The 12,626-nt window shown below is 39.2% G+C and overlaps 1 protein-coding gene across 2 annotated transcripts in view; it reads right to left on the minus strand.

Moving 5' to 3' along the window:
* Positions 1-280: 280 nt before the first annotated feature.
* COL3A1 (collagen type III alpha 1 chain) overlaps positions 281-12,626 on the minus strand; it is a 41,000-nt gene continuing 28,654 nt past the window's right edge. For both annotated transcript variants that reach the window (XM_075529397.1, XM_075529396.1), the window contains exons 35-51: positions 12,220-12,273; positions 11,555-11,662; positions 10,990-11,043; positions 10,418-10,471; positions 10,063-10,224; positions 9,846-9,953; positions 8,798-8,905; positions 8,127-8,180; positions 7,928-8,035; positions 7,416-7,469; positions 6,940-7,047; positions 6,576-6,629; positions 6,382-6,489; positions 4,796-5,087; positions 3,632-3,819; positions 2,997-3,239; positions 281-1,266 (exon numbers count right to left, since the gene is read on the minus strand). In XM_075529397.1, the coding sequence (XP_075385512.1) occupies positions 1,120-1,266; positions 2,997-3,239; positions 3,632-3,819; positions 4,796-5,087; positions 6,382-6,489; positions 6,576-6,629; positions 6,940-7,047; positions 7,416-7,469; positions 7,928-8,035; positions 8,127-8,180; positions 8,798-8,905; positions 9,846-9,953; positions 10,063-10,224; positions 10,418-10,471; positions 10,990-11,043; positions 11,555-11,662; positions 12,220-12,273 (2,004 nt within the window). In that variant the 3' untranslated portion in view covers positions 281-1,119. The remainder of the gene's footprint in view (positions 1,267-2,996; positions 3,240-3,631; positions 3,820-4,795; positions 5,088-6,381; positions 6,490-6,575; positions 6,630-6,939; positions 7,048-7,415; positions 7,470-7,927; positions 8,036-8,126; positions 8,181-8,797; positions 8,906-9,845; positions 9,954-10,062; positions 10,225-10,417; positions 10,472-10,989; positions 11,044-11,554; positions 11,663-12,219; positions 12,274-12,626) is intronic.

Below are 12,626 nucleotides of genomic sequence, written 5' to 3' on the forward strand. Positions count from 1 at the left end.
CTGAACACAGGTTATGACCCCTACAGCCATGATTAAAAAGCTCAAAAATTATAATCCAATGTGATCGTCAAGAACACTGCTAACATACTTGAGAAAAGACATGCATTTTTTAAATTTATGAAAAGTCACAAAAAACAGAAGTATTTTATGATGATATTTTATTATGGGTGTCTTTAAGAAAAAAAAGATCAACAACCACATACAAGCTTACAAAGTCAAATGTCAGCACATTCTCCATGTTTTTGTGACAAAAGCAGGCCCATAATTTGTTTTATTGCTGTTGTTGTTGTTGTTGTTGTTGTTGTTGACTTTTGCAAAATGAAGGGAGAATACCCTGAAGTGATATGCAAATCAGTCTTTTGGACAGGACACCTGAACAGATGTGTGCACCTTTTTTTGAATGTAAGTCAACAATTCAAACCTTGAGTTTTAAAGGAGAAAGTACATTAAGTAGCACCATAACATGTGTCTTTAAAGTTTTCCTAAATATTGGTAATCCTACTGAGCAATTGACAGGAAGAGAGAGAAGCACCGTGACAAGCATTTGATACCCAAGATTAAAATCACGGTGGCTTTCAAATATTTATTTAGATCCTTGCATTACCCTCGAATTTTTCCCTACCAGTGTTTTAGGGCACAAGTCAATGAAATTCATAAGTTTCACCAACTAGTATAATTTTTTTTCATCTTCAGGACTCAGAATTCATCTGTGCTTATGATCAGGATGAGGTAGTTGAAACAGGGAGGTCTTTACTGATTTCATGCTTGACCATTCAGAAAGAATGGTGGTGTTTCAATGGGAGTGTAGTCATTGCTCTGTAGATGGACTAGGATGCAAATAATGCAACACAGTGTTCTTGTAAGAGGGTTGAAGTTTATTTATTATAGCACCATTGAGACATTTTGAAATGGGAGTTGGTAAAAAAATAGAAAAAACACATTTGAATTGTATTTGATGGAACAGCAAAAAAAATCATTATTTCTCAAATTATAATTTTCCCCCAAATTTGGAAATAAATAACTGGAATTTAGTTGGTCACTTGTACTGGTTGACAAGATTAGAACAAGAGGAACACATGGAGTGTGAAACTTTTTGCTGGGTTTTCAGAGAGAGCTTAGTTATAAAAAGCAAACAGGGCCAACGTCCGCACCGAACTCTTGATCAGGACCACCAATATCATAGGGTGCGATGTCTATAATAGGTAGTCTCATAGCCTTGCGCGTTCGGTATTCGAAGACTGTCTTGCCCCATTCCCCAGTGTGTTTCTGTAAAAAGAGCAAACAATGTAAGTGATCATTTCACAATTGTTTAGACAGTTTCACTGACAATGCAAGTTTTTTTTGTTTTGTTTTGTTTTTGACATGCTGCTTTAGGGAAGTTGCCCGTTTGCCATGTCTATCTTGTGAGGTTGGCAATTCAAATCCACCCATCTCTCTACACAGTACAGACGCGTCCATCTGCACCAGTGAAAATGTACAGCTTTGGAAACGCTAAGTAGGCTCATGATGGGTTGGAATGCACTCAAGGACATGGGGCTTTGGGTATCTTCCATTCAGGTATTGAACGCTGTCGAGTCTTTCAAGATGGTAAACCATGTTTTTTAATTAAAAGACTATGTGGCATATTTAATCAGCAGGGTAATCAACATAGGGTAGGCTATTTTTGTAAATATTAAATTTTCTCATTATTACTGAGAATAGAGTCAGTTTACCAAGGAGTAAATTGTTCCCTCACAATGGAATTTCAAATATTAGATATGTTTGTCTTATGGACATAAATAACAGATGATAGATATGAATTTAATCTCTAAAACTAAATGTTAATTAATTTGAAATGTTGATTTACTTAAAAATTTTATATCAAATTTCAGATGGAGTCTATTCAAATTATATAATACAATTTATATGATTAATTTAAATTCCTTTCATATCAACTGGTTTTCACTTGGAAGCGTGTCCTGATAGGTGAAGGAGAGCTATTCAGTCAGAAACTCTATCCTTATGACTTCAGTGGAATGCTATGTTGAGTAATCATAATCAAGGATTAAGAACCTAATAAAAACAAAAGTATTGCTCATTCCATGAACGTATGTTTTCTACATTTTCAAGTTTCTCATGTGGAGCACATGATAGTACAGAGTAATACTTAATCCTCAGAAAAGAGCAAAATTCAAGTCTGGTCCTCAAAGACATCTACGGATTCTACAGAAGGTCTGGAGTTTTTTCGTTTTTTTTCCTCCGGACCAACACTCCTCCCTTTTTAAAAATTCTCCCTCCTGAAAGATACCATTGTCTCTTCCTCAGAGTTAAACCTGTCTACCTTCTAGCCAGGAGTCACAAAACGGTGCTCTAAAACCATGTGCGGTCTTTCCGTACGTTCATATGGCTCTGAAGTAAAATTGAAAAATTTAAATGATATTATTTAGATAATGGGATTTCATATGTTGCTAAAAATATATTGCTGATTCTCTAGTAATTTTTAAATTGCTGTGAGGAACAGGATTGGTTGGCTTTTCTGTCTCAAAGTTTCTTGACCTCTGCTCTAGCCTGTTGTTTCCTCCGTCCTCCCTTGCCACCCAGTCTTGGTCCCCATTAACATTTATTGCTTTTTCTAGGAAAAGCTTCATCTTGATTTTTCTTTTAGTGAAATGCTCTCATGAAATATTTGTCCTGCTATGATTGACTAATTTTACTCATAACGTTGGAGGGGCTTCTTAACCCTAGGAAACTTGGATGGAATTTTTATTCATATTTGTATATGTTTTATTTTCTCCTAGACAGCTGAATCTTAAAACATTAGTGAGTAACCAATGTTGAAGATCTATTGTTCAGTCCTTGTGATACTAAACATCCCAACATTGGTTCTATATCGCTCACACCAAATGCCATATGTAGTACCCCCTTTTATTTCTATTTCTTTTCAAAATACTTCTTGTGACAAGCATACAAATGCTAAGCTCAGTATGAACTAAGTTTACATAAATGTTGTTACTTACAGTGCAACCATCCTCCAGAACTGTGTAGGTGAATTTGCTATTTCCTTCAGCCTTAAATTCACCCTCGTTAGACCCCATGAGCTTCAGGGCTTTCTTGACATTCCCGCTGGCATGGTCCATGTAAGCGATGCTATTTTTGCAGTGATATGTGATGTTCTGGGAAGCCCGGCTGGAGAGAAGGCGGAGGAATGAAAGCTGGACGTCCAGTATGTCTTCAGGAAGTTCAGGATTGCCATAGCTGAACTGTGATAGGAAACACAGAAAAGTGATCAAACGTTTTAGTTGTACCTGCATGTAGGGCATTCGTGAGCTGTTGGCATGGCCATTGGAACATAGATTTCCCATATACATTATACATGACAATTTTATACAGCTGTATTTTAATTGCATGTGGACAGTATCATGTAAGAGTAGATAGGCTTTGAGAATTGAAAGAAAGTTGTTTGAAAACAAAGTATAAGTCAATCTAGCTCAGCTCTCAACAACAGGTGTGTTATTAAAGTATAGACACCTATACTTTTATATATAATCACATGGCTCTTCTATTTATTAAGTTGGGTTTTTGATGAGCAAGCAGTAGGAGTAAACAAAGGTAAGTCAGGATGAGGTGGTGTAAATGGTATGTTGTTTCTCACCTGAAAACCACCGCTCATGGACTCTCCAAACCAAACGTACTTCTTCTCAGCACCGGAATCTGTCCACCAGTTCTTATTTGGAATTTTCATAGGACTGGCATGGATGCACGTTTCCCCAGTTTCCATATTACAGAATACTTTGATCGCATCCAACTTACATCCTTGGTTAGGATCAATCCAATATTCTCCTGAATTGTCACAAAAAATGGAAAATGGGTATTAGTTACAAAATCCGGTAATAAAATTTAGATCAGAATAACTTTGTATAGGTGCTAAGGCATTCACTAAGTTGACTTCTAATATACTTGCATTTATTTATGTGTATATTATATTATATCATTATACAGGAATGGTTTTAGATCAAATTGGTAAAATAAAAACACACACTATAATCACTAGAAAGCATAAAAATAACATTTTGCCTTTGAACAATAATGATATATTAAGTCAAAACATTTTGAGTGGCATATTGTATTTGCTTTCAATTTTTAATTAAAATCAAATATTTACTTAATGTAAATGAGGTGTCTAATACATATTTATTACAAAAGTCTACTATGAAGTTTTTATATGTAATGATGTTCCCAATTTCAACTTCCAGACTTCCTTGCAATGCTCCCTGGGAAGGCATTTTAAATTCTGAAATAATTTTGCCTTGCAGGTAGAATGAAGCAGCTGTTTGCAAACCTCTAGACGGTTACACTAGTCTACCTAATGCTATACAATATTCACTGAAATTAAAAAAATTTTAATTTAGAAGGACATATATTTTAGATCAAAATTTGTATTGGGCATTGGCTTTAGATTAGAGACCTGTATGCAATCCTGAGAACATTGACCATATAGGCTGTTTTGTCAGTCATGCATCTTTGTGAGGATCTTCAGATGCATACCAAACTGAGTTGTGTTAAGAGTAGAACAAAATCATCTGGAAATTCTTCCATATTGGTAGTGCTTAAGTTAGCTGTGTTATATTTTAAGTTTCCCTGCAAAGCTGGCTTTGTCTTACGATACCAAGCAGTGTCAATTCAATGAACATTTTAGGTATTTTATCTGCTGTAAAATACTTTCCACTTCCAGTGAAAGTCCTCTTCTCCCCAGTTTGCACTATAAGCAGCTCTCTGTAACGCTGGGGCCATGAGCACAAAAGACTCCCCCACCTACCGCTCTTCAGTTCAGGATGACAGAAATTCAGGTCTCTGCAGTTCCGAGCCGGGTTTTTACGAGAGCCGTCTGGGCTAATGAGGTTTTCTATCTGCCCGTTCACAGATTTCAGTGAAGACATAATCTCTTCGGTGTTGATTTTGAAGTCCATTGGATCATCTCCATAATAGGGCGCAAAGCCGAGAGACTTCTCTAATCCACCACTACTGAGGGAGGCACTGCCACCACAGCATGGACCAGGGGCCCCGGGGGGTCCGGGAGGGCCGGGTTGTCCAGGGTGGCCTGGGGAGCCCTTGGATGCAGAAGAACATGCATGACTGAGGTGCATTTACTTTGTCTCCCCCAGAAGAACATCTTATTATCCCAAGAAAATGAATTACAAATGTTGTGCGAAATTATTTCCTTTGAGATTTTATGTGATCACATAATCAGTTTTCAATGACTACAACTAATTACCATGAAATTACATATTAGACCACAAGTTTTATTCTAGCACAGTGGTTCTCAACCTTCCTAATGCCGTGGCCCTTTCATACAGTTCCTCATGTGTGGTGACCCCCAACCATAAAATTAGTTTCGTTGCTACTTCATACCTGTAATTTTGCTACTGTTATGAATCAGGCAACCCCCCTGAAAGGGTTGTTGGACCCCCAAAGGGGTCATGACCCACAGGTTGAGAACTGCTGTCTTATCATGTGTTCCTTTTGCATCAAAGATGCGAACAAACAATTCGTGAGCCTGGTTCTACCTTTGCATTTTGATCTGTTCATTTGTGTTTTGGTTGCTAACTGTGTAACTGGGGTCGCTAGTTTGTATTTCACCTCCGCCGCAGGGGGAGATAGGAACGTGCTAGGGGTGAAAGCGTCAGTAGCTTAATAGGAATCATGGGTGTTTGAAGGGTGGCACAGTGAGGTCCACCTGAGCTGCCAACCACCAAGACAGTGGTTCAAATCCACCAGTGGATGTGCGGTGGGAAAATGAAGCTGTCTACTCCTGTAAAGACTTAAAGTCTGGAAAGTCAAAGGAGTACTTCTACTCTGTCCTATAAGGTCGCTATGAGTTAAAATTGACACAGTGGCAGTAAGTTGAGTTTGAGAGGTAAAATATACTAAATAAATACAGAGCATTGCAATTCTGATTCCAGCATTTGTGAGATCAAGGTTGGTATAGTTCACTTAGTTAATTGAGAAATTATTCCTCTAATTTAATGTAATATAACTGTTAGTGCTAATAAAAAGTTTTTAAAAACTAAATATATGTTAGTACCGACCATTATGTTGTTAAATTAAGAGTTATATATATATATATATATATATATATATATATATATATATATATATATATATAAATAGCTTTAAAAAAACTTTATATTATTATTTACAGTTATATTTATATATCTATTTCTGTCTATTGTCACAGTGCAATAGAGAAAGTCCCAGAGTGGTCAATCATCATTCTCTACATCAAATCAGGTGATTGTATTCTGAGGAACTCACTATCACAATTTTTAAAATACTGAACACTGCTGTGTTTGCACATTTGGAAATACTAGCAAATTAAATACACATATTTAGGGGATAGCTTACCTCTGACCCCCTTTCACCTCTGTTACCCCGAGGTCCTGGTGGTCCAATAGGACCTGGATGTCCACTTGTTCCATCTTTGCCAGGGGCACCACTGGGTCCCATGGGTCCCTAGGAAAATATCATGATGTCTCAGTGCTAGCATATCTTCCAACTGGACAAATGGGTGTAAAGTCTGGACCTTCTGTGGGACTTACCCGGGGACCTGCAGGTCCGGGACTACCAATCGCACCTTGATGACCAGCAGGACCCTGGAAGGGAAGGAATGGTAAATAGGAGTAACATTTTTTTTTTAAGTTTAGGAAACTATACACTCAAGTCAATAGACATTGGAATCACCATGAAAAATGGTTTCCTCTTTCCTACCCCCCCCCCCATTGGGACCGACTGTTCTTTCACAACAGCCCCATCTTCCATTGGTCATCTTTTCTAGCACACGCTCGCTTTGAGAAGGGGGAAATTGATCTGCAAGCTCTGTAACATGCAAATGACTATACCACCGTTTTTCTAACGCATTGCTTATCATGCACACATGGGGGGTTGCAAACGGGAAGTACCTACCGGAGATCCTGGGGACCCTGGATTGCCAGGGAATCCTCGGTGACCTTTGATGCCATTGGAGCCCCGTTCACCTGCTTCCCCTTTGTCCCCACGTGGACCCTGAGGACCCTGTAGAGGAACATTTTAAACGTGTGTCATACACATACGTGTGCATAGGAAAAGTAAAATGGAATTTGTAAAAATCATGTCCACCTTTTAACATTCGGTTGACTAGAAAGCCACATTAGTAGATGCTGTATACATGGAACAATATTGCTTTGTAGTTGTTTGCTTTTTGACTCGTGATTGCAGGGGACATCAGTAATGGTAGAAAGGCTTGTCCACAGAAGTTTTTAGACCCTCAGCAAGTTTCTGTATCATCAAGTCTAGATTCTGTTCCATAGTGATATATTTTATCATCCCCCTTTATGAATATGCCCGGGAATTACAGACTCCTTACTCTTTATGATGGGTTTGAACAGGAAAACAAAACTCACAGCGGGACCGCGGGCACCAGCAGGGCCTGGAGCACCGGATGGACCAGCAGGACCCTAAAAACAAAACAAGTTTTCAAAATCACACACTCACGCAGAGGTGCTCATTTATCGATGAACATTTTGTTTTTAAGCTGAATCTTTTGGTGTCATGGCATAATAATATGTAAATTACTTTTGGAAGTTAAAACTATTTTCTCCTTTACAGCAATTTCTCTGAAGTCTAAAGAGAAACTCGCTGAAGCACCTCTTATTCAGCCTTCCCATGACCCACTGAATAGAAACTTGGTATGATTAAAACAGCTTTAGATTTTTGTAACGGACTCTTAAAATACTTCAGCCAGAAACTTCTGATATATTCCTCCTCGTCACAGCTACCTAAGCAATGACGAGTATAAAAACGATACAACAATGCCAACAGCTCTTTTGGTAAGCATAACTGACATTCTATCTTCTACTTATTCCACTTTATACTAAGAAAATAGACAAGGGAAGTGATGTCTCTTGGAACTCACGTTCTCTCCCCTATCACCACTCTTTCCAGCTGGACCAATGGGACCAGGTGGGCCTGGATGGCCAGGAGAGCCAGGGAGACCAGGAGAACCATTTTCGCCACGATCACCCTGTAGGCAAATGCAGAAAGGGAAGATCAGTTTGATTCGCAGTATTCATTTCATTCGACTGGACAGATCAAATGTACACATGCTGGTATACCTTGGGACCAGGAGACCCGTCTCGACCTGGCAGACCATCTGATCCAGGGTTTCCCTAACAAAGAATGAGAAAAAGAAGTCAAACTCTTTGAATCATGCATTGTTGATGAAGGTGATCTTGTTGTGAGGGGAACAACATTGATCATTGAGAGTGAAAATTCTCAGCTATTACAGTGACAAAGGTCTGCGCATTGAACTCTGTGTGCTGTATACGCCTGAGATATGACAGAAATAGAGGAAGAATGCATGATTAAGAACAAAACACCTGACCCGGAGGGGCTCCATGGGTGGGCGTGGGGAATAAGTCACAAAAACGTAAAACAGTGATCTATGCGCACAACGGGAATCTATCATTTGTGCTTGGGATGGGGGAAATCAAAGAAAATATTCAGAATATTTTCACCTAAATGTCATAAATTGGGACTCCTTATGACAATTTGTTTCCTTAATTAGCTAGTGATCACATTATTTTCTGCTAATGGTCATTCATTCCGTAAATAGTTATGACTATAAATAGTAGACTCTTCGAAGGTGTGATTGAAGAATATCTGTTAACAGCAAAGAAAGGCATGTGGCAAAATCTTAGAAATCAATATCCTACTTAGCCTGTGCTTAAGTAAATGACAGAATGCTATTAATCTGGTTGGACAATTCTTGACAACTGGGACTTACATCTCTTCCAGGTTCACCCGATGTCCCGGCCAGTCCAGGAAGGCCCTGGGGGCCAGGTGGACCACGTTCTCCATTGTGACCACTAGGCCCTGGTTTCCCATTTTCACCCTGTGCATGAAGGAATAAGGTATATTTTGTTTTAATTTAAGAATGGAATTTACATGTTATTATCAGATATCGTTAGTTCCTAGGGTGGGGGGAGCTTGCTTTCTTCAACTTGCAATGAATTTGTTCCTAAAACATTTTCCATTACTGGAGGAACTCCTTTGAGATTAAATTGTATTTCCCACTTGTCCAGTGATTTTAAACACCAAAAATTTGAGTAAGTAGATCGACTATCTTATGTAAAATACATTCAAATATGAGATGTATATGTTGACATTTTATAATCAGAGATGTGAGAAACGCAATCCTGGTGCCCTTTCATTGTACTGTAGACTTATGGGGTCTCTCAGGATTAGCTTTCCTGGCACAAGAACACCCATTTACTAAGCATGTTCATATGAATTGACTAGTTTAGAATGGTAAATTTTATTCATTAAAATATATGATATTTTGTTGAAACAAAGTGTCAAAGTGAAAGCCCTAGTAGAAATGGATTTTTCTTACCTCATTTGTTAAATGGATACTGAAGATGCTAATCACTGTTATTTAGTAACCACGGGGAAAGAAAATCAAGGACGCAAAATGACTTGAGTTGATGGGTAAGTGGAATCCATTAGAGACACTTATAGTTTAATAAGTTATAATAATTTTTCTCCTTTGACCCAGGCAGTTAACAAACTGGAGGATGCTCACAATTTACCTAACAGTGGTGTTTGAGATAGCAAGATGTTTTTTCTTTAATATATTTATTTATGTTCTTTTCAAGACTAAGATGAGCATGGCTTTCATGTTCAGAGAAAAGGGAACTATTGATGAAAAAGATCATCCTTTGTATAATTTGCATATGTGACAGGGTAACATGGTCCTCGCATACTTAGTAGTGTTCAATGATCTCTGAAGGCACTGACGGACACAAGAACCCAATGGAAATGGCTGTACTCACCTTGACACCTTGTGGACCAGGACTTCCCCTACCACCTGGCATGCCTGGGGGCCCTGCCAGACCACGTGCTCCAGTAATCCCTGCAAGTCCAAGGGGGCCTGGAGCTCCCTAGAGTGACAGATAATAATGTCTTAGTTCTTCTTTGCATGACTGTACTTTTCTCTATAGAAATTGTAGCATAAATATCATCAATCAATAGAGTAATAAAACTACTCACCGGAGGACCTTGGCTACCAGGTTGTCCTTTCTCACCAGGTGGGCCAGCATCACCTTTTGGTCCAGATATTCCGGGATTACCAGGAGAACCATTGCTACCAGGGGGACCTGGGGGGCCATCCTTGCCTGGAGCACCGCTGTTGCCAGGAGGACCTGGATTACCCTACAGATAATAGATTGACATTTTTAGTTATTTTCTTAAGAGAAATGGATTTTTTCTTTTCTTTTTTTACCTACTTTCAAATAATTTTTAAGGACTTTATTGAAGAGCTCGTTATCAGTGTGCAACTTTCTCACTCGATCCACATAGGAATGCCATTTCTGAAATATATTATCAAAAGTGAAATGACACTTACACTATTACCAGCAGGCCCGGGAAGACCACGAGCACCAGGGAAGCCTGCAGCACCCTGAAAAATGAAAATACTTCTTTGAATTTCAAAGGTTAACTTGCATAAATTCTCAACTAGTCATTAAAAAAAGCCAAACTATCCACTAAATATAAATATAAGATACATGGTAGGGTCTGATTCTACCTTCCACCCTCCAAAACCAAACTCAGTGCCGAGTTGATGCCAACTCATAGCGATCCTATAAGACGATAAGACAGGGTGGAACCGCCCCCTGCATTTCTGAGACAGTCACTATTTACAGGACTGTAAAGCCCCACCTTCCTCCTGGTGGTTTCACACTGCTGATCTTGCAGATCACAGCCCAAGTCGCCAGGACGACACCACCAGGGGGCCTGGGATTCCTCTTTGGGGTAGGTTGTGTTTTTACGTCCCCTTTTGAATTTATATATATTTCATATATCAGAGAGTACTTGCAATTTTATATGTTTCTTTAGGCCTCTAAATGTATTTAAAAGAGTTTTACACAGAGGTTTATCGGTAATTGTCAAAAATAGTTTAAGAGAATCAATACTTACAGGACCACCAGGACTACCACGTTCCCCTTTGCTACCTTGAGGACCAGGTGGACCCTATATGGGATATAAGGGGGAACATTTTTTTCTGTAATTATCACAAAACAATATTTACCATCATTTTATTGGGGACTCATACAATTGCATCACAATCCCTACATACATCAATTGTGTAAAGCACATTTGCACATTCGTTGCCCTCATCAATCTCAAAACATTTGCTCTCCACTTAAGCCCTTGGCATCAGCTCCTCATTTCCCCCTCCCTCCCTGCTCGCCCCTCCCTCATGAGACCTTGATAATTTATAATTGTTTTGTATATATTGTTTTGTCTTATCTTACACTGTCCACAAAGATTTCTAAACAATCTTTCAGCCTTTGACAAATTAATTTTAAGAATTTGCTAAAATAACTTGAATAAGTTCATGTCTAGCCAACTAGGCTGAAGATAGAAACCCAGACCTATGTTATTACGAAGATTGTCTTCTAGCGAGCACATTTAGAATGATCACATCATTGGTGAACGTAACTGCTTTCCCTTTGCAGGGTGAACGACAGACCATACTTACAGCAGGCCCAGAACCTCCAGGGGGTCCTGCAAGTCCAGGAGGGCCTCCTTCTCCTTTCTCACCAGGAGCTCCTCTTTCTCCCTTGGAACCAGGCTCACCATTCTGCCCCTACATTCGGAAAGAGCAACAGCCTGTAAGCTGACAGCCCGGGCTGGTTAATTTTCTACGAAATCCAGAACGTGTTTCATCTACACAGACAAGGACGTGCCATGGGAAGACATGGAGAGACAGAGGTAATCAAAATATTTCCACAATAGAGGGGGATTAGCAAGAAAGTTTCCCCAGAGTTTGTATATTTGAAACAAACAAACACAAGCCAATGAGCTGGAAAGTCAGCTGATTCGGACTGCAGGTGACCCCGTGAGGGTCAGTACTGTGCTCGCCAGGGTTGGCAGGACAGCTGCCTTTAAGAACAACATGACTTGGAGCACATTTTAATTACACTGTCATTTTATAACTACAGAACCTCCTGGTGCTGTTTCAGACTCATTACCTAGGCAGGAAACGATGGCAGGCATGTTACCCTCATTGTGTAAAGAGGAAGAATCAGTACAAAGGAATAAAATAATTTCACAGGCAATGAGTGGCTAGACTCAGGGACAGTCTAGAATTATACATCTCTCTCTCTCTCTTTTCTTTTTGACAAGATGATACTTCATACTTACAGGAGCACCTGGGAAGCCAGCGGGTCCTGGAGGCCCATGCTCACCTCTCTCACCCTGCAGGGAAACATGTGCTGTTAAGTCACTGGATCGACATTTATCATAGTACCGTTTTCTTCAGTTAGTATGTGCAGGATAGCTCTTAGGGATGATCGTCTGATGTAACAGCATGTTTCCACCTGACTACAAAATCTGGAGTGAAAAACGCCAAAACGATTTAGTCTGTCTGTCTCTCACTGTGAGCTCAATGGCAAGAAAAGTAGCATGAGCATTGTAAAGGGTTAAGACCCTTAATGACATCTAAATATACAAGCATTTTTCAAATCTTGAAAAAGAGTTCACTGAGAAGCAATTGATCCATTAAAATAATATTAACTATTTGTCTGTCATAAGTCTCAAGAACTGAAGAC

The sequence above is a fragment of the Tenrec ecaudatus genome, chromosome 13 (genome assembly GCF_050624435.1).
Source record: "Tenrec ecaudatus isolate mTenEca1 chromosome 13, mTenEca1.hap1, whole genome shotgun sequence".
Taxonomy (NCBI): Eukaryota; Metazoa; Chordata; class Mammalia; order Afrosoricida; family Tenrecidae; genus Tenrec; species Tenrec ecaudatus.